Here is a 19231-nt window from a genome sequence, read left to right on the forward strand (position 1 = left end):
AGCGTTCTCCATGAGGTCACAGTCACCCCTACGTCCTCGAAGGGTTCCCAGCACCAACGATCTGTGCATCGTCTCTCATGAGGTCACAGTCACCCCTCTGTCCTCGAAGCGTTCCCAGCACCGGCGATCTGTGCATCGTCTCTCAAATCACCAGGCAGTGACAATTCTCCTTGACCATTAACCAGGCTGGGAACCCCTTGGGGCAATGAGCAAAGGCCATGCCCCTTACTAGTCCTGATCCAGGACCCAGGCTTGGTACCTAGAGGAGAAATTGATGTAATTCTTACAGCTTGACACACATTGTCTCTTGAGGGGCGATGGGGAGGCAGTGACCGAGGAGAACCTAGAGGGACCTAGAATGGGAAGGAAACTCAACATCAATGGGGTCACCAGTAGTTAGAGTTGGCCACACCGTAGGGGCCGTCGGTGCCCCCAGCAGGGAAGGCAAGAAGAGGAATGATGTGAGCAGCTATGATGGTATTAACAGATGGGATTAATTGTAACAGATGTGGCTACAGAGAGCCCTGAGCCCTCTTGACCATGGCCTCTCCATGGGGCCTGTGTGCGTGGGAGCAGATGATGCCTCTCACGGTCATACGTTGTCATTGCTGGGATCGCTGTGCAGACGGTAATGACGACACTGGGCTGTTAGGACAGAGTCAGCCAAAGCCTCTGCCCCAGGGGACAAAGACAGGAGCAGAGCCGGTCTCTGTCCCCATGCCTGATTGTGCAAGTGTGGTCCCCCGACAAGCATCGCCTGGGAAATTTGGAAATACAGATTCTTAGGCCCACTCCAGACCCTGAACCCAACACTCCGTGCGTGGGGCCGAGCAGTGTATGACCAAACAAGGCCCCAGGTGGTCCTCGCAGTGTTCTAGTTTAGGAACCACGATCTCAGGGAGCCCTGTGACACGCTAGTGAGAACGGCTCCAAGGGCGACTTAGCGATGGGTTGCCACATCAACTCTGCCCTTACTAGGTGTTCTCTGGAGGAGTAAACGTAACGGTGGGCAGATAAGTTGGCTGCAGTGAAAAGAGGGGAGAAAACAGGACTAAAGCAGACTTACAAAAGTGAGGAGGGGCAGGGCTTTGGAAGACACAAGGATTCATCCAATGTTGAGATGAAGGGCGATGCCCTTCTTCTTCTTTCTTCTGATAACCCCAGAAAATACATGATCGTATTTTAAGAATTGTAGAAATTGTATTTTAAAAGGAACGTGATACCAAAATATTAGTAGGAAGCAAAAGATTCCTGGAAGAAATGTTACCAATTTCCTCTTTATTCTAAAGTACTTTGTCTGCCGACGAGTAACACGTGTTCTCCCAGAGAACATTCAGGGAGGGCTGTGCACGGTGTAGACATGGTTCCAGGGTCTGGTGACACAGAGAGCCAAACCCTCTTGGCAGGGGGGAAGCTCCCAACCCCTGTGTGTGGGGAGACAGACACCCCTCATTTCAGGGCAGGGAAAGGACAGCCCTGCGATGAGGAGGACGTGTGTGGAGTGAGTGTTGAAAAGCACACCTTTGCTGAGAAAACATTACAACGTTCCCATGAATCTCCAGCCAAAGGTGCCTTTGAATCAAAACTTGGGCTTTTCCTGGTAAGCAGTGTATGAATTTTTCATCAGTCCATTTGCTTGCCATAAAATATTAACAAGGCCTTGTCTCTCTCACAGGGATTAACGTGCCGTGTCCCTTCTCGGTGCTCCAAATTCTGGCGAAGGTTCTGACAATTGTGTGGCAATAAAGGACAAGGGGACAAAAGGTCTGTTTATCTACTGAAATGAAGAGCCTGCGATCGACGCTGGTGTCTTCTCAGCAACTTTCATCCCCCGAATAAAGCCAGAGTGAAAAAATACTTTGAGAAATTTTTAAAAAATGACGTTTTTGGAGAGGCATTGCTGAGCACATTGAAACAATGTACAGTGTTGCCTGAAACAGCGTTGCCTGTGATAAGGGGTACCTGCTCGTCCTCAGAGCGGCCACGTAACTGTTGAACATATCTGCAGGCTGACTGCATTTTGCAGAATGTAAAAAAGATGTGACTGTAAGACAAATTACTATTTGATGTGTATTTCCGCGATTTCCCTTTCACTGGAGTAACAGACCGTGTTATCTTCCCGTTCCATCTAGGGGTTGGCCGTAACGCGGGGCCGTCAGGATGAGGGAGAAGGAAGGGAGAGAGGGGAGATCTTAGGGACTGTGGAGTCCATACTCAACAGTTTGCATGCCTTGAACCTGAAGGGATTCACTGACTCGGAGACTCAGAGGCAAGTGATGGAGGTGAGACGGTGTGACGGTTACAGTGACGGTGGTGATGGGGCTGGTGGAGATGGTGTTGGTGATGGCAGTGACGGGGGTGGTGGTGGTGCTGGTAGTGGTCGTGGTTGGTGATGGGGCTGTGATGTCAGTGGTGGTGGCCGTGGTGGTGACGATGGTTGGGGATAGTGATGGTGGTGGCCATGATGGCAGTGATGGTGGTGATGGAAGTGGTGGTCGTTGTTGATGGGGTGATGAAGGGAGTTGTTGATGCGGTGGTGATGGTGATGGTGATGATGGTGATGGAGATGATGATGATGATGATGTGTTGATGATGGTGATGATGGTGTTGATGATGATGGTGTTGGTGGTGATGATGATGATGATGATGATGATGATGACGGTGGTGATGGTGAAGATGACGGTGGTGATGGTGATGATGGTGATGGTGATGATGATGATGATGATGATGGTGATGATGATGATGATGGTGATGATGATGATGATGGTGATGATGATGGTGACGATGGTGATGGTGATGATGATGATGATGATGATGGTGATGATGATGATGATGGTGATGATGATGGTGACGATGGTGATGGTGATGATGATGATGATGATGATGATGGTGATGGTGATGATGATGATGATGACAATGGTGACGATGGTGATGGTGATGATGATGATGATGATGATGGTGATGGAGATGATGGTGATGATGATGATGATGATGATGGTGATGGTGATGATGGTGATGATGATGATGATGATGATGGTGATGGTGATGATGGTGATGATGGTGATGATGATGATGGTGTTGGTGGTGATGGTGATGGTGATGATGATGATGATGATGGTGATGGTGTTGGTGGTGATGGTGGAGGTGACGGTGGTTGAGATAAGGTGGAGGCAGTGTAGTTGCTGATGGGGCTGAGGCTGAGGCCATTAGTAATTAGGACCCGGTTTTTGTGTGATGCCTCCATTGCTCTGATGACCTCTATCCTCCCCTTATTTCTTAGTGAAGACTTGTACCGAGCCCACTGTACCAATCTCCCAGCGAGTCCCTATTTTGTACAGAAGGAGCAGAGAGAAGACCACATTTCCTGATCGTGGATGGTGGATAAGGCAGAAGCAGCTGCTGGGAGGAGGACACGAGAATGTAAGCTCCCAGGAACTGCAGAAATCTGGACTGCAGTCAGATGGGCACAGTCAGAAGGCACAGAGCAGTGTGCTAGGACTTTACATACGGCTGAGTGAAACAGTCAGGAAACAGGTCTACACACACACACACACACACACACCAGCTTATACACCTGTACCTACATACATCCCAACGCCACTGACACAAAGTGAGTGTGCACACATACAAACAGCAACAAAGACCTCACCAACATGAACGGGGAGAGAGCAGTCAAGTAGATTTAACGAGGTGCCTGCATAGTAACTTCTCTAACATCAACCCTGGCAACATCTTTCTAGATCTATCTAGGGAAACGGAAGCAAAAATCAACCGTTGGGACCACATCAAAATAAAAAGCTTTTGCACAGTGAAGGAAATAATCAACAGAACTAAAAGCCTCCCTAGGGAATGGGAGGAGATATTTGCAAATGACCGCTCCGGTAAAGGGCTGGTATCCCAAATGTATAAAGCACTGATAAAACTCATCCTCCAAAAAAACCCAAATAATTCAGTTTAAAAATGAGCAGGAGACATGAACAGACATTTCTCCAAAGAAGACACCCACATGGCCAACAGATGCATGAAAAAATGCTCCACTTTACTCAACAGGGAAATGCAGATCAAAACCACAGTGAGATCCCACCTCACACCTGTCAGAACGGCTCAAATTAGCAACATACGAAACAAGTGTTGGCGAGGATGTGGAGAAAGGGGAACCCTCCTACACCGTTGGTGGGAATGCAAGCTGGTGCGGCCACCCCGGAAAACAGCCTGGAGGTTCCTCAATAAATTAAAAATAGAGCTGCCCCATGACCCTGCAATTGCGCTCCTGGGTGTTTACCCAGAAAACACAAGAACCAAGCATCCCTGTGTTTACAGCAGCCAAGACACGGAAGCAGCCCAAGTGTCCATCGACAGATGAGTGGAGAAAGAAGATGCGGTGTGCGTATATATATAAATATAGGGGACTATCACTCAACCATAAAAAGAATGAAATCTTGTCCTTCACAACAACGTGGACGGAGCTAAAAGGTATCATGCTGAGCAAAGTAAGTCCGAGAAAGACAAATGCCATATGATTTCACTTGGGTGTGAGTTTAAGAAACAAAACCAATGAACAAAGAAAAGAGGAGACAAATTAAAAAAACCAGACCTTTCACTCGAGAGAACACACTGACCGTCCCCCGAGGGGAGGTGGGAGGGGGCAGGGGAAGCAGGCAAAGGCGGTGAGAGGCACACTGAACGTAGCTGAGCACTGAGCCCCGAGCACTGCACAGGCCTGATGAGTCTCTGTATTATGCACAGGAGCCAGCGCCGATGGCAGCCAGGCGGAATCAAGTTTAAAACAATAACGAAGAAAACAATTTAAAGAAAAAATGCATTTGAATAGTTGATTTCAGTAAATAAGAAACCAAAAACTGCCAAAAAAATGAAAATAAAAAAAAAACGAAACAGGTGCCCACGTGGTGGGGGAGCAAGGAAGTAGGGACGATGGACGACAGAAGAAATAAATAGAACAAGTATGGCCTTGCACCGACTAACAGTGGCCGTCGGTGACTTATGCAAATTGCCGTCCTTGCTCTTGGAGACATGAAGGGATGAGTTGAAGTAGAAGAAAATACAGTGAGACCGAGAGACCTGGGAGCCTTTTATAGGCCAGGGAAGGGAAGAAGTGGGGGGGTCAGGGACCCAGAACCCGCTCCTCCCGGGCGTGCGGTCAGGAAGGGTGTCAGGCCGGCGGCTCTCCTGCGCGTGGACAGGCTATTTGGGGAATAAAAACACGTAATCGGCGTGGTGCCGCACCTCTTCCAAGTGACCCTGCCCGGTGTCTGCTATGTCTTAGTTCAGCTCCCAGCTCCGCGGCGCTGGAGAGGCCGGAGGAAACCAGCAGGACACAAGCGTGCTGGTGTTATCAAGCGGCTGGGTTTCTGGGGGGCCTTGAACAAACCTCAGGAGAGGGTGTGCATCCTGACCCCATGGAGGCTTTTCCAGCCCTGGGACAGGCTGCATTCATGCTCCTGGGGAGGCTCAGTCTCTCCCCTCGGCTCTCCCCTTCCCCTCGCCCTGTCTCTGTGGGGTCACTGTTCCCCGTTACTGTCCACGGAAGCCTCCTGTTTGGGTCAGGTTGTCCTGTGCCCGAGGGCCGCTCCGTGAGGCAGGCATCCCAGCACCTGTCACCGTGGCTCCCACCACGCTTCACTTCGGCCACGGGCCATGCACTGTCTGGCTTTCTGCACGGTGGGTGACCACATGGGAGAGGCCATCCAAGGGCCCAGCACAATCCGTGGCACAAAGCCGTGGCCAGCTCCGGAGGCCCACACCCAATCTTCGCTGTGTCTGAGGACCGTCGGGGAGGCTGGTCAGCAAGCCGACAGCACACGACAGCTGATGGATGAAGGCTTTGGTTTCCTTCTCCCGACGGCTCCTCACTGGCTGAAAATGGCCAGGGGCCTTCCGGAATTCTCCGCAGCTCTCTGGAGGCTGTCCAGGGAAGGGGGGCCGTCTAGCCCGCCTAATGTGAGGCCCAGCGCCCCTTTCCACCATCGGTGTGGGTTCAGACACCTTCCTTAGCCTCTGTACTCCTCGCTGTCTGCGTTCGGGGATGGGGGTGGTCGGAGCAACGACAGAGCTGGGGGAAGACTTTAGGGGCTGCCCCACCTGGCCACTGTCCTGCCGGCATGGAAGCCCACGTCCTTGTGCCCAGGGAGACGGGCAGAGGGAGCACCAAGTGTGAAAACCTGCCGGCAAGTCTAGAAGCCCAGTTTGGAAGGAGGGAAGAATGGAGATGGGTCTGGGGCCAGGTTTTTACAAATTAATCCATAACACACAGCGGACAATGCCGGGAGCCCAGCCCTGTGCTCCCCCACTCCTCATTAAGACTGGATCCTAGAACATCCCAGATCTGGGCTGCGCCCCCAAACCACCCCCCTGCCAACCCTTCTCCCTGGAAGGGACTGCTCTATCCTTCAGCAAAAGTTTTCAAAGAATCGATCGCTATTTCGTGGCACTTCATTTTTTAAATATGATGTATTCCTTTGTTGTGTCTCCCCCCTGCCCAGGTCACTGGGGGCGTGATGCAGGTCTCCTTCCTCCCCAAACCCTCCACGCGGTGGGTGTCTAATCTTCACCTTTCCAGGATTAGTTGCAAGAAACCAGAATATGTTGCCCCAAGATAGGCCTTTTTGACATAAAAATTATTTTGGGCTGAAGGCAATTAAGCAGCAGCAAACCCAGAAAAAAGGTCCCCTCTTTTCTGTCTGAAGGCAGGAAATAAATCCTCCGTTTACTCTAGACAGACTCTCAGCCCAGAACGCACCAGGGAAATCTGCAAACAAGCCTTCCCCTGGCCGTTGCCTCCCCGGGTCTGCCTGCCATCCTTGCAAGCTGAAACCGCTGCCCTTGTCAGGGTAATTCTCCGCATGTTCACTGTTCCCGCTGCAAGGTGCCATGGAGCAGGGGCTCTGAACTGCTTCTTCGAGTGACTTCTCAGATTCTCACCCTACGATGTTCTCCATATGCCTTCCTCAATGATTCGATCTTCTTTTATTAGTTTATCCTTTCGTTCAAGAGTCCGGTCTGGAAATCCAAGATGGGCAGAGAGGAAGTTCTGCCTCGTCTAGAGCGTCCCAGATTTGAGAAGGAAGGAGGCCGCCAGTGGTTCTTAGAAACGTACCAAACCACCAACGAAATCCCAGTCTTTGAGAATCCTGCCAAGGTAAGACTTTACTGACTACGTGTGTGGTTCATTGGCCCATTCCACGAAGGTTTCCCGAGCTTGCCCGGAGTTCCAGGCCCCGCGCCCGGACTTTCCCTCTAGCTGGCAGCAGGGAGAGGACACGGTGAACAACGTATACAGAATTTCCTGCTGGGCTGAGTGCAAGGAAGGAAACCGAGGCCGGGAAGGGAGGAAGCAGGGCTGTGACTCAGGGGTGCTCAGGAAGGAGCACCTTTGACCGGATCCCAAGGCGTGGGTGCTGCCCGTCAGCCATGCAGCAGGGTCTCCGTGCGGACGGAGCTTGGGGCAAGCCCCCCGAGAAGGAGCCCAGCATCCCGCAGGAGGCCGCGGAGAGGTGGGGTGGCTCGGGGGTGGGCAGATAGGGTGGGGTCCCCCAGAAAGGAAAGAAAGGTGACACATGGCTTTCTGGACATGAGATGAGTCATTTTCCGCCACCATCCCGCCCAGCCACTACTTGCCAGAGCACATTTCTAGGGTAACTGCCCGGGATGGGTTAAATCCTGGAAAAGCAGACCTCAGCAGCTCGTGATTTTAAGGGAACAAAAGAATGTAGGAACGACAGCCCCCCCCGCAGGCCAGGAGAGGGAACAGGTGATCCGATGTCATTCGCAGCTTTCTGGGGGTGGCAGGCGGGGATGGGGAGGGCCTGAGAGGGGGGCGGTCACTAGGTGGGAGGAGGGGCCACGTAGGGGAAGAGATCCTGCACAGGGCACACAGGGAAGTCAGAGGCCCAAGCGCGCAGAGGACAGAGGCTCTCTGACCGGGGGCCGTAGCTGTGGAAGGAGATCGGGACGTCTGTTTTGACCCTGTCCAGTCCGCGAGGCCATTCAGAGATTCTCAGGTTTGTGTGAGACCCGTCAGGAGGTGACGAGCTCAGTGACCATTCTTCCAGCGTGACCCCGGCCGTGGCGTTGGAGTCACTGGGGACCCTGGCGGCACAGACTCGTCCACGGGTGTTGGCGGGTGGATCGGCTGTCCCCAGCAGTCCCCATGGAGGGCCCTGCTGGATCCATCAGCCGGCGGACCCCGACCCTTCTCTGCTAAGCTGCTCACACGCACCAGCTTCACCAATGCCCCTGCTCTGGCTGCAACACCTCCCGGCTCCCGGCGGGCTGACGCGTTCGAGCAAATCCTCGACACGTGTTCATTTTCTTTGTCTGGAGCTTGGCGACCTGGAGACGCTGAGGGCTGGCTGGACACTCGGGCCACCGCGAGGACAGGTGAGCCTCAGCTCCGAAGCCAAGGGCTGCCCGCCCGCCTGCAGGGACCACGGACAGCGCGGAGACGGGCTGACTGTGCCAGGTCACCTGACTGTTACAGCCGGTCCCGTTAGTAATGTTTCTCTGTCCTGCCGACGAGGACCCCGGAGCAGGGCTGGTGAGTCACCCCGCAAGGCCCCAGGACTGGGATTTGAACGCAGAACCTTCACTCTGAACCAGTGGTTCTGCAGGTGGGGACGTCTGGCCAAGACGAGGGACTGTCACCACTCGGGGGGGGGTGCTCCTGGCATCCGATGGGCGGGACCAGAGCCGCTCTGAACCCTGCAGTGTCCCCCACCCCAGCAAAGAATCATCAGGCCCTGAATGTCCTACTGCGGGGCCCGAGAGGGACGCCGTCTTCCTGCCAACGAGCGTGCCCACCTCACGCTTCTGGCCGGCCCCGCGTACGCCCGCGGTGATCAGCTGCTGGCAACGACCTGTTCGGTCTGCTCCCCGCAGCCCCCGTCCCCACAGCAGACACCCTGCTTTGCTCCCCGCCGTGCGCAGCCGGCAAAGTCATGCTCCATAAACACGCGCTCCCCTTCATCTTGTGGTTGCTGATCTACCTGCGCTCCCCCCGCAGACCATCTCGGGGCTGTGCGACAGTGCGCGCGAGAAAGCGTGACTGTCCCACGTGACAGGCCTACGCGGCACGTGAGGAACCATCGCACTTCACCTACGAATGGGCGCAGAAAACCCGAAACCAGCACCCGAACTTCCAGCCCTGACGGAGGCTAATTCTTCATTGTCCTTGGAGCTAATCAAGCCTGCGGAAACAGCATCACCAAATTGACTAAATGAGATTTTCAATTAACTCAAACAGATGGCTTAGATTTTCCAGGTGACTTTCCATATTAATTCTGTGAGTTTGCTGGACCCGACCCCGGGAGGCCTGGCAGGGATGAGCGCTGAGAGGAGAACAATGAAATATTGGATCTTCAGGAGAGAAGACAAAGCAATAACCTGAGCTTTTCTTCACCCCCGCAAAAGCTTTATCGGATGAATCTATCCAATGCCTCCCCCTTCCCTGCCGGCTGGCCCACATGGGAGGCCCTGGGACCCCGAGGACCGACTCTCGGGGGCCAGACTCATTAGCCTCTGGGGCCACTGCGACCCTCGGACGCAGGGGAGACCCATCCCAGGAGCAGGGAGAGTTGGAAGAACCTCAAGACCCAGGCTTGCGAGATGTTGGCAGGCGGGTCCGACTCGGGAAGTCACGGGGGGAGAAAACCACACTGCTCTCAGAGGCCCAGCAGAGCCACGGGCCCGAGCTCCCAGCCTGGGCAGGGCCCGGAGTGGATGGGGCCACGGCTCCTGCCCTTCTAGAAGCTTCCAGAAGCTCTCACAGGGTGGAGTTCCGAAACTGAACAGTAAAGGCCTGGGCTGGAGTTAGGCCCAAAGCCGGGGTGGGCTCTGCTGGGTCTCGGAATGCCTCACTGTCGGTGTCCCTGGGCCCGTCCTAGACTTAGGAGATTCCTCAGGGAGTGGGTCCCGGTGCCCACACCATGGGCTCCTCTGTTTTCAGTGTCCCCTCGATTCCCCTCCCCCCCAGAGAGCGTGAACGATGACACACGTGGGCTCGGGAAGTGTCCTTGGTTGCCAGGCTATTCAGACTTCGGGCCAGGATGAAACAGTTTCCGAGACACTTGACTTAGATAAGATCGTACTCCACTGTTGTGATTAAAAAAATCTACCCAAACCGACGTCAGCGGTGACAGGACGGTCACCTGCGCCCACCTGTTCCGCTGCATCCTTGGGTCAGAAACCACAGGGCTGGTGGGAACGAGGTTCCTTCGCAGCACGGAACCAGGAAGCAGTCACGAAAGGGTTAGAAAGGGTTACCTTTCTCTTGGACGTTTAAATTAGCGTAACATAAATCAGGAGAGACCAGGGAAATGCACATTCATCTCATTTTCGGTCAACGTCACAGAGGAAAGGAGGCAGACCTCATCCGTGGGTCGTCGGGCGGCGTCATCTCCAGATCGTGCGTGGGTCCGTTTAAGCCGATGACGTGGAGGGAAACGCTGGGGTTTTCGCACCCGGCCTGGGAAGTGAAGGGGGAGATGTGAGTAAGTTCTCCTGGGGGGCGATGCCTTCTTGTGCGAATCCTCCCTGGGACACGCCCCGGGAGGACTCTGGGGCTCGAGACGCCTGAGTGACCCGGGCTGAGAGCAGATCGCTCGTGCAGGGAACCTTACAAAGGGCAAGAGGTAACGGGACCAGCGACGTTCCTGCCCCGGAACCCTCCCCCTCCGCACGCCTCCTAGTGCCTCCTGAGTGCCAGCATGGGAGGGGCAGGACCTGACGAGGAGCAGGAGAGAGAGTCCCGGAGGCGATGCCAAGAGGTGCTGCCCTGACGGAGAGGCATGTGAAGGAGGTGGCGGATGTGGGCTGCGGCCCGGCGGGTGGGCGGGGAAGGGAGACCCCGGAAAAGCAGCTGGGCGCGTCCTGCTCTGCGTCACTGCCCCCCACCCCGTGCTCCCTGTTCTGGGGCAACAGCACCCATGGGAAGGGGCGAGGCGGCACTCCTCGCCTGGCTGAGACGAGTGAGAGAATTCTGTCCACAGGCAAACCCGTGCGCTGTTCACATGTTAGACGACACGCCAGAACGGGACGACGGCAGACGACGGCCGTGCTCCCAGAGGAGGCCCGCTCCCCAGCCTGGGACGTCCCTGGGTACTGGCCACACCCCTCAAAGGGCCGGAGGAACGGCTCAGTGTTAGCAGGTGCTGTGGACTGAGTGCCCGCATCCCCCACATTCAAAATTCCTTTGCCGCAGCGCTGACGCCCAGTGGGATGGTGTCTGGAGGCGAGGCCCTGGGCAGGCGATCAGGGTTGGTGAGATCACCAGGGTGCAGCCCCAGGAAGGGACTCGTGGCCTCATATGGAGACAGAGACACCAAGCACCCTCGCCTGGGCTGAGTGAGAACACAGAGAGAAGGCAGGGTCTGCAAGCCAGAAACACAGTCCCCCCAGAACCCCATCCTACTGGCACCCTGACCTCGCACTCTGAGTCTCCAGGACCGTGAGGAGCAGATGCCCACTGTTACGGAGCTCCTGCTTCCTTTTCTGGCCCGGGGCTCGTGTGCTTCTGGCCTCCCTTGTCCCGCTGCGGATGGCGGGCTGGCATGCCTCGTCTGCCAGCCACACCAGCTCTCGGAGCCTTCCGATGGCTCGGGAGCCAGGGCTTGGGGCTCGTTGGGGGACACCTGAGGGCTCCTTCTGAGGCAACCTGAGGCAGGACGTGAGCGCCTGGCACCAGGCTGGCACGGGCAGTGAACGGCTCACATCCACCTGGCCCCCGGGCCTGGGCGTGGTCTAGTGAAGCCAGGGGACAGCGGGCACCCATGTCCTCCCTGTCAGACCTCCCAGCTGGGTGGGCTGCCGAAGTTTGGCATCAGGTCCTGCCTTCGTGTCAGGATGCTGCGATCCACTAACAAAGCAAGGTCCAGACAAACGTGTTCCCCCTCCACACCCCACCGCACCCTCGCTCTTCCGCTGGTTCTCTGGGGCAACGACTCGGCCTGGGAAGCTGCCAGAGATTCCAGATCTTAACAGGACCAAGCACAAAACAGCCCAGCCCGGACCAGGGGACCAGGGCGGACAGTGATCCCTCTGACCTCCTGGAAGCCACATTCTAACTAGGGATTGGCAGGCAGGGCGCCCCGGGAGCAGGCCGTGGGATCTGCTGTTGCCAGGGAACACAGGGAGAGGTGACGTGCTTATTTCTGGTCCGAATGATGCTCAGACCAATGACTCATGGTGGTTCAACTATTTAAAATAGAATAACCCTGCCAACATATTCAACGCCGCAAAGACGGGAATTCAACGCACGTGAGGGGAAATAATGCATCGTGCGTCCGTTGACTGCCCTGCTGTAAGACGTGCGCCCGGACAGCCCCACATCGGCGCTGTGGACGGACAAGGCCAGGCGCCCGCTGTACTTTTCGGCTCGCCTACCTTGGGGTAGTGGTAGGGCTTCACGGTGGGGTAGACGGAGCCGGTGTAGGTCGGGAGCTCCATGACGGGCACGCGGGAGTCGTTGATGGTGGCGTAGGCGAGCCTCGTGCCGTCTGGAGACCACCAGTGGGCAATGTACGTCTTCAGAATCTCCTCTACGGGAAAACAGAGCAGACACATGTAGACGGACACACGTGGGGTGTGAACCAGGGCTGTGTGGGCCCGTCTGGGGTGGCCAGCCCATCACGCATCCCCGCGGGGACATGGACCTTCCGCAGCGTGTGAGCGGTCTGCCCCGCGCCTGGACACGCCTTCATCCCGTGGGGGTCAAGGAGTCCCCGAGGCTGACCACCAAGCCCCAGCACGGCGAAGCCCGCTGAATCGAGGTCCCCCTGAACAGAAGCTCGAGAGCTGCCAAACGTTTCTATTTTGCCCGAATTTGAACCCTGTGAGTCCAACATGTGCTTTTTCAATCGAATGATTATTGCACCACGGCGAGTTATTATTTTAAGACGCTTTAAAGAAGCGGAACCACAGGAAGTCAATGCACGCGGCGGCAGGGCCCCGCGGGCAGTACCAAGGGAGAAGGGACGCTGTCCCGGAGCTAGAAAACCCCGTGCCGGCTCCCAGGGGACGCCGGGGACCCATGTCCACACACGCGCCCCCTCGGGAATGGCCGTGCGGAACGGGAGTGAGCTCAGAGGTCAGCACGGCCCCCAGATTAGGCACCCCCTGGCCGTAGATGACCTTCCCCGGCTGCGGCAGGAACGGGGCAGAAGTACACGTGACCATGGTCACGGCTCCCCCATTGTCGTGTCATTGCAGCCAAGCATCTGGGTTAATGAGTCTTCGCTACGGCTGAGTCTTGTGGGACCCGTCGTCTACTCCAGAAGGAACGGTTCCAGTGCATTCTCGCCTTCCCCAGGGGCACCGAGTCTGGGGGCCCCAGACCCCTGCTCCTAGGTGCGGGGACTGTCTTTGCACGGTCTGTAGACATCGTCATTGACTTCCCTCCAGATCTGCTTTTAGAGTCACAGTCAGATTAATTATAGGATCACGTAACATGATGCGCACTGAACCGGTCGCTCTCTGGTGTGTCCCAGACCCCGGCTCCGTGTGCCCGTGGTGACAGGCAGTGCAGGGCCCCGAGATCATGGCGAGAAAATGAACTGAGCACTGTGACCCAAGGGACAGCACGGTACGTGGGGACATAGGCAAGGACACAGGCAAGGCCAGCTGGCCGCAGGAGAGGACCACGCGGGGACGATGAGGGAGTGGTACCGCCTCCACGGTGGGGGTCAGAGGGCCACAGGGTGGACACTGGGGCTCATGGCCATGTCCTGGGGACCCTGCTGCCACCAGTCATGGAGACGCTCAGTGCCAAGCCCAGGCCTGAAAGTGGGCAGGCCACAAACCCTTGGTCCCGGGTCCCGACGGCGCAGCCCTTCCTCCAGCCTGGGCCTGCTGGCCTGGTCTCTGGGGGGAAGGAACCCCACGTTTGCACCCTTCTCCCTGAGAACAGCTCCTCCCTGGCTTGCAGGTGCCCCCCCAGGCCGCCAGCTGCCACTCAAGGAAGGCTGTCTTGCTACGGGGCTGCTCACCGGATGGCTGAGTCTCACCCAACACCCCGCACTCCTGTCCCCCGAATGCACCCCAGGTCGGAAAGCGGGATTCAGCGGACAATAGCTGAAGGGCCCCAGAGTCCTCAGTTCGAGCCTCTGCCCTCCGAGGGCACGGCCGCCGCCCCGAACAGCCCCACCTCCCGTGGCCTGCCATCTTGGGGCAGCCCTCGAAAGGGCTCCAGAGTTCTCCAGAGCCCACGGGCGCCCGAAGGTCTCCTGAGGTTGGGAACAACAACAAAAGGGAGAAGGCTGCCTCTCCGGAGCCTGGAAGTTTCCAGCGTCTCCGGCAGCCGGCAACGTGACTTTCAGGTGTGGGTCTGGAATGAGCTGGTTGGGAAGTGCGGGCACAGGGAGCCACCTGGCTCCGCGGCTTGGCGCCGGACGTGAGTAACAGACCCAGCAGATGGTCTGCTGGAAAAACACAGGCACCATTTGCGATGCACTTTGTGGCTGATTCTGCTCAGTCACTCCGCTGCAGGGCTGGGGGGAGGGGCCAGTCAAGGTGAGGGGAAGCCGGAACGGGCTCAGGCAGGAAGCCGAGTCGGCCCGAGATCCGAGATCTGTGGTTTCTGCCCTCCGGGACTCACGGTAGGCTCAGGAGTGTCCAGCCTTTGTAAATGAAGGTTTTGACGAAAACAAACGCCAGCGCGAGCAATCTCCTAAAAGGGGAGGCTGGCACCACGCCCAGGTCAGGCCCCGGGTGTGGGAGCACGGGGTGGGGGCCAGGCCTGCCAGGAAGCCCGCTTCCCATCCCCTGCCCCCTTCTTGTGTGCATCCTGCTTCCAGACTCGCCCTCAGGAGACAGAATGGACACGAGGGAAGGCCTGGCCTGACTCTGGGGAGAGAGAGAGTCCTCTGTTTCTGTCCCCTCCATCAGCAAAGCCAGCGCCTCGCCACTGAGCTCGATGCGCCGTGCAGAGGATCTGGATGCAAAAAAGAAAAGGGTCACTTCCGACTGCAACGGGTGCGGGGGGAAGGGAGCTCAGAGCCCCCACAGTGCAGGGGGGCAGACACCGGGCTGTGTTAGTTCCTTCTGATTCCATCCCGTGGTGAGACGATGGACAACACTGGGCGGGGCCCCACGTGACCAGGGGCCATGGCCTACTTTCCCCGAATGCCCCTTAACACACTGTTCTCTGGCATTTTTAGTTTTCTGTGTTAGATTCTCAATAAAGAGATAATGAGGTACAAGGAACTAAGGGGAGAAGGACCAGGCAGATGAAATGTGGGCGGTTTTGGTTAATTACGAACGTCCCTATTCTGCAAACGTTTTCTTCAGGTCTCCAGCCTAATGAGGCAGTTGGCTTAAATCCGGTGAACCGAAAGCAGCTTCGGGACAGAGTTCTGCGGAGGAAAAAAAACACAAGAACCTCCCCCGGCTAAATTAACTGCAGGAGCCCTCGTTGTGCGACAGGAAGCTCGCCCTTCTGAGCGCGGACGAATCACTTGCGAAACTGGACTCTGAATGTTGCCTTCACCTTGCCTGTCCTGTCCAGGGACCATTTTAGAGTCAAACAAGAAAAATACATTTGGAGCCATCAACGAGTCCCGACCGCCCCCCGTCAAAGGGCGGAAAGCTCCATCCACACGCCGAAGCTCACAGTGAGACCCGGGCCGACGTCCCTCACGTCTTGTCACTGCGTCTTAAGGAAGCCAACTCCGCTGTGTGAATGTTACTGGCTCATGACAGTCAATGTCAGGGCTTATCCGGAAGGACACGATCTCTCTGGGCTCAAGGTGAGACAGGCCGATCCAGCAAAGAAGAGGAATTCTCCTGTGACCCCGAGTGGCTGGCAGGTGTGGCTGGAGAGGGGACCCTGTGTGGCCCCACGGCGGGAGCCTGGCATCACCAGGGCTGTTCGCAGGAACAGTTGTGGGGGGTGGTGCACAATTTTCAGTGCAGACCCAAGCTCCACTCCAGGCAGAACAGTCTGTTTCCTGGGGTCAAGGCTGGGGTCGGGCGGGCTTTGGGGGAGGGGCGGGCATAGGTGTCTTTTCTGCAAAACCTCCAGGGGCAGGTCTGGTGTACATTCTGGTTAAGAATGACCGACTTTAGGCTCCTGGGTGGTGCGTGGTTAAGTGTTTCGGCTCAGGTCATGATCTCAGGTCCTGGGATCGAGTGCCCTCCCTCCCCCGCATTGGGCTCTGTGCTCAGCGGGGAGTCTGCTGAAAAATTCTCACTTCCTGGGTGCCTGGGTGGCTCCGTTGGTTGGGCAACTGTCTCCGGCTTGGGTCATGATCTTGGAGTCCCGGGATCGAGTCCCGCATCGGGCTCCCGGCTCCATGGGGAGTCTGCCTCTCCCTCTGACCTTCTCGGCTCTCACGCTCTCTCTCTCTCTCAAACGAATAAGTAAAATCATAAAAAAAAAGTCTCACTTCCTCTCCCTCTGCCCCTCCCTGCTGCTTCTCTCTCTCCCTCTCAAATAAATAAATCTTTAAAAGTACAGAATGGCCAATTTGACAAACAGCCCGTGTCCGATCAAAACTGCGTCGTACTTTGAAACTGTCAGCGTCCTTGGTGCCAGTGACGTGTGCCTCCCAGCTCGCCGTAGGGGGAGACCTTATTGAACAGGAGAATCACAGGTTCCCCTTTAAACCGTGTGGTGGGTTGAAGGGATATGCTGTGTCCTAACCCCTGGTGCCTGGGACTGTGACCTTATTTGGAAACAAGGTCACTGCAGGTGTCCTTTACTGGAGGTTGTCCTGGAGGAGGGAGGGCTCCAGTCCCATCTGACTGGGGTCCTTATGAGGACAGGAAAAGAGCCCCAGAGACAGATGGAGACGATGTCCAGATGTGTCTACAAGGCAAGGGACTCCGAGGGCTGCCAGCCAGCAGGAGCCTGTAGAGATGGGGCAGGATTCTGCGTGGAGTCTCGGAGGGAGAAGGGCCCTGGGACACCCTGATGTCAGACGTCCAGCCTATGGGACTGAGACAACACGCTTCTGTGGTGGAAAGCCACCCGGGGGGGCGGCACTGTGTTTCGGGGGCTGCCGGCAGCTTGGGCAAGGTTATGCCCGGCGCTGCCCACACGGGTCCCTGACGCCCGCCTCCACGTCTGTAGAAGAGCGCTCCTGAGCGAGGGGGTCCGAGGCGGCCGAATTCTCCCTGAAACTCAGTGGGCCAGATTTGTGGGTCAGACCGGCCCGCAGGGGTGCTGTACCCTGGGCCTCACCTGAACAGCAGGCGCCCCTGCTTCCCGGGTGTGCACACGTGTGTGCGGGCCTGACGCGGTGTGTGCTGGGCCGAGTCCCACGCCCCCCGCCCCGCCCCGTTCTGATGCCGCTACACGCTGGGTACTCACTGTCGTGGGACCCTTCCCGCACCCCGGTCAGACGTCAGAACGTCCTCTTGCGTCCAACGAATACTCATACAGGGACGTCGTGGGCCAGACGTGGTTGCAAGTACTTTACTCAGTCCTCCCGCAGCCGCACATCTGGGTAACTCGCTCGTAGACTTAGTCCCCCGCAGGACAAAGCCCGGGTCTGCCCGCCCCCTGGACACGGGGTGTTTACCACCAAGCTCTCCCCACACGACCTCAGCCAGGACCGGCACTAAGCCACGGTCATGGCTGTCTGCACGGGGACCGCCACTCATTCGACACTTCGAGCCAGACGACGCCGTCAGCCGGATTTCCAGCTTCTGTCTGGGGGAGGTGGCTTTCGTGTGGTCTCCACGGAGCCAGAGAAGTGGGGAAAGGCTGCAGACCCCACTAAGGGCTGGGCTGCATCAGGCTCGGGGGGCAGAAGGCGGCAGCGACATGGGGCCTCTGGTCTCTGTTCCGGTGCAGTGGCCTGGCCCTGGGGTCGCTCCTCGTGCTGGCCCCTCCTCGTTTTGGCAGCAGAGAAAGCTCACCCCCTCCGCCCTGCCACATGACCGCGCCATGTGAAGGAGGTATTTAAAGTGTGAGAGGTCCTCATCAGGGAGATCATCGAGCGATCATCAAACACAGGCAGAGTTAGGTAAGCGGGGGGCCGGAGGGCGTGTGTTCTGCGGAGAAGAGCACGGAGACCTGGAGACCCGGCTGAGGCCGGCGTGGCTTACGGGGGCTGCAGGAGCTCATGGCTCAGGCCCTGCCACACTGGGGCCTCCGCTGTCCCAGCAGAGAAAGAAGGATCAGTGGGAGAAAAGCCCACCGAGAGATACGGTCGCCCAGGAGACTGCCTGGCTCCCACCTGCTACTTCTAGGCCCACACGCTACCAGAGGGAGCTGGACTCTGCCTCCGACCCACCCTCTGGGCCCCCTTCCCTCGACAGTGAGGCGAGAGTCAGCCCCTTGCTGCATGTGAGTGCCCCCTCACAGAAGCACAAGGCAGGAATCCCATTTTAACTCGGTTTGAAAGGCTCCCCGTATCTGAAAACCTGACCCGCGCTCCATTCCTCCCAAGAGCCCACCACACACGCGACAGGTGCTCAGACGTCCCGGGACGGGCCGTGTCTCCGGCTCCAGTACAACCAGGTGCGGCCACGGACGCGTGGCCATGCTCACGCGGCACCACCCTGACTGCTTGGCGCCCTGACCTGGATGTCCGCGGAGCTTCTTGGAGCAGGTTCCGGAAGGCAGGTCGCCAGAGCCAAGGCCACGCTGTGTCCCGAGTCTGGAACCACCGACCCCAAGTGGGGCTTTGCCGTGGCCGCATCTACTGGAAACCGTGTGCGTCTACCACAGCCCGAAAGTGAGCCTGGGCCCGGGGCACTGCCGGCGAGACTGGGGGGCTGAGGGGAGGCCGGTGCGTGCCAGGACGCGGACCCTGGGGCTGCTGGAGCCTGCTCCGTGGCCGCGCTCTGCCTGCTGCCCTCCCTGCAGACTGGGGGCTTCCTTCGCGAGGCTCCACGGCCCTAAACATCCCGCCGCGAGCGAGCGGAGCCAGGACCCCTCCTTGGTGTCCACGTTCCTATCCTGCACGTCCAAGATTTCCCATCCCTGCGACCCCGCCGACCCCCAGCTACCCAGGCACCGTGACGCGTGCTCTGGACGACGGAGGAGACAACGGGCTTCTGGCAGGAAGGTCTGACCCCCGGGAGAGGCAAGAGTCTCATGGCGCGTCTGGAAGAACAGCTTGAACAAAGATGCCCCCTCTGTCCTCCACGGCAGCCCCATAAGACGGCGCCTTTATTCTACAGTGACCTTGGATACGCTTAAAGATCGTGTGAGACCCTGAGGAAGGGAGGGGTCGGGTGCAGGTCTGGAGCAGGGGGCAGAGGCCAGGGACTC

At 57.4% G+C, this 19231-nt stretch overlaps 1 protein-coding gene across 4 annotated transcripts in view; it reads right to left on the reverse strand.

Moving 5' to 3' along the window:
- DPP6 (dipeptidyl peptidase like 6) overlaps nucleotides 1–19231 on the reverse strand; it is an 864911-nt gene that overhangs the window by 78278 nt on the left and 767402 nt on the right. For all 4 annotated transcript variants that reach the window (XM_046020968.1, XM_046020970.1, XM_046020967.1 and 1 more), the window contains exons 9-10: nucleotides 12397–12551; nucleotides 10383–10480 (exon numbers count right to left, since the gene is read on the reverse strand). In XM_046020968.1, coding sequence (XP_045876924.1) covers nucleotides 10383–10480; nucleotides 12397–12551 — 253 coding nt within the window. The remainder of the gene's footprint in view (nucleotides 1–10382; nucleotides 10481–12396; nucleotides 12552–19231) is intronic.

Source organism: Meles meles, chromosome 10, assembly GCF_922984935.1.
Source record: "Meles meles chromosome 10, mMelMel3.1 paternal haplotype, whole genome shotgun sequence".
Lineage (NCBI taxonomy): Eukaryota > Metazoa > Chordata > Mammalia > Carnivora > Mustelidae > Meles > Meles meles.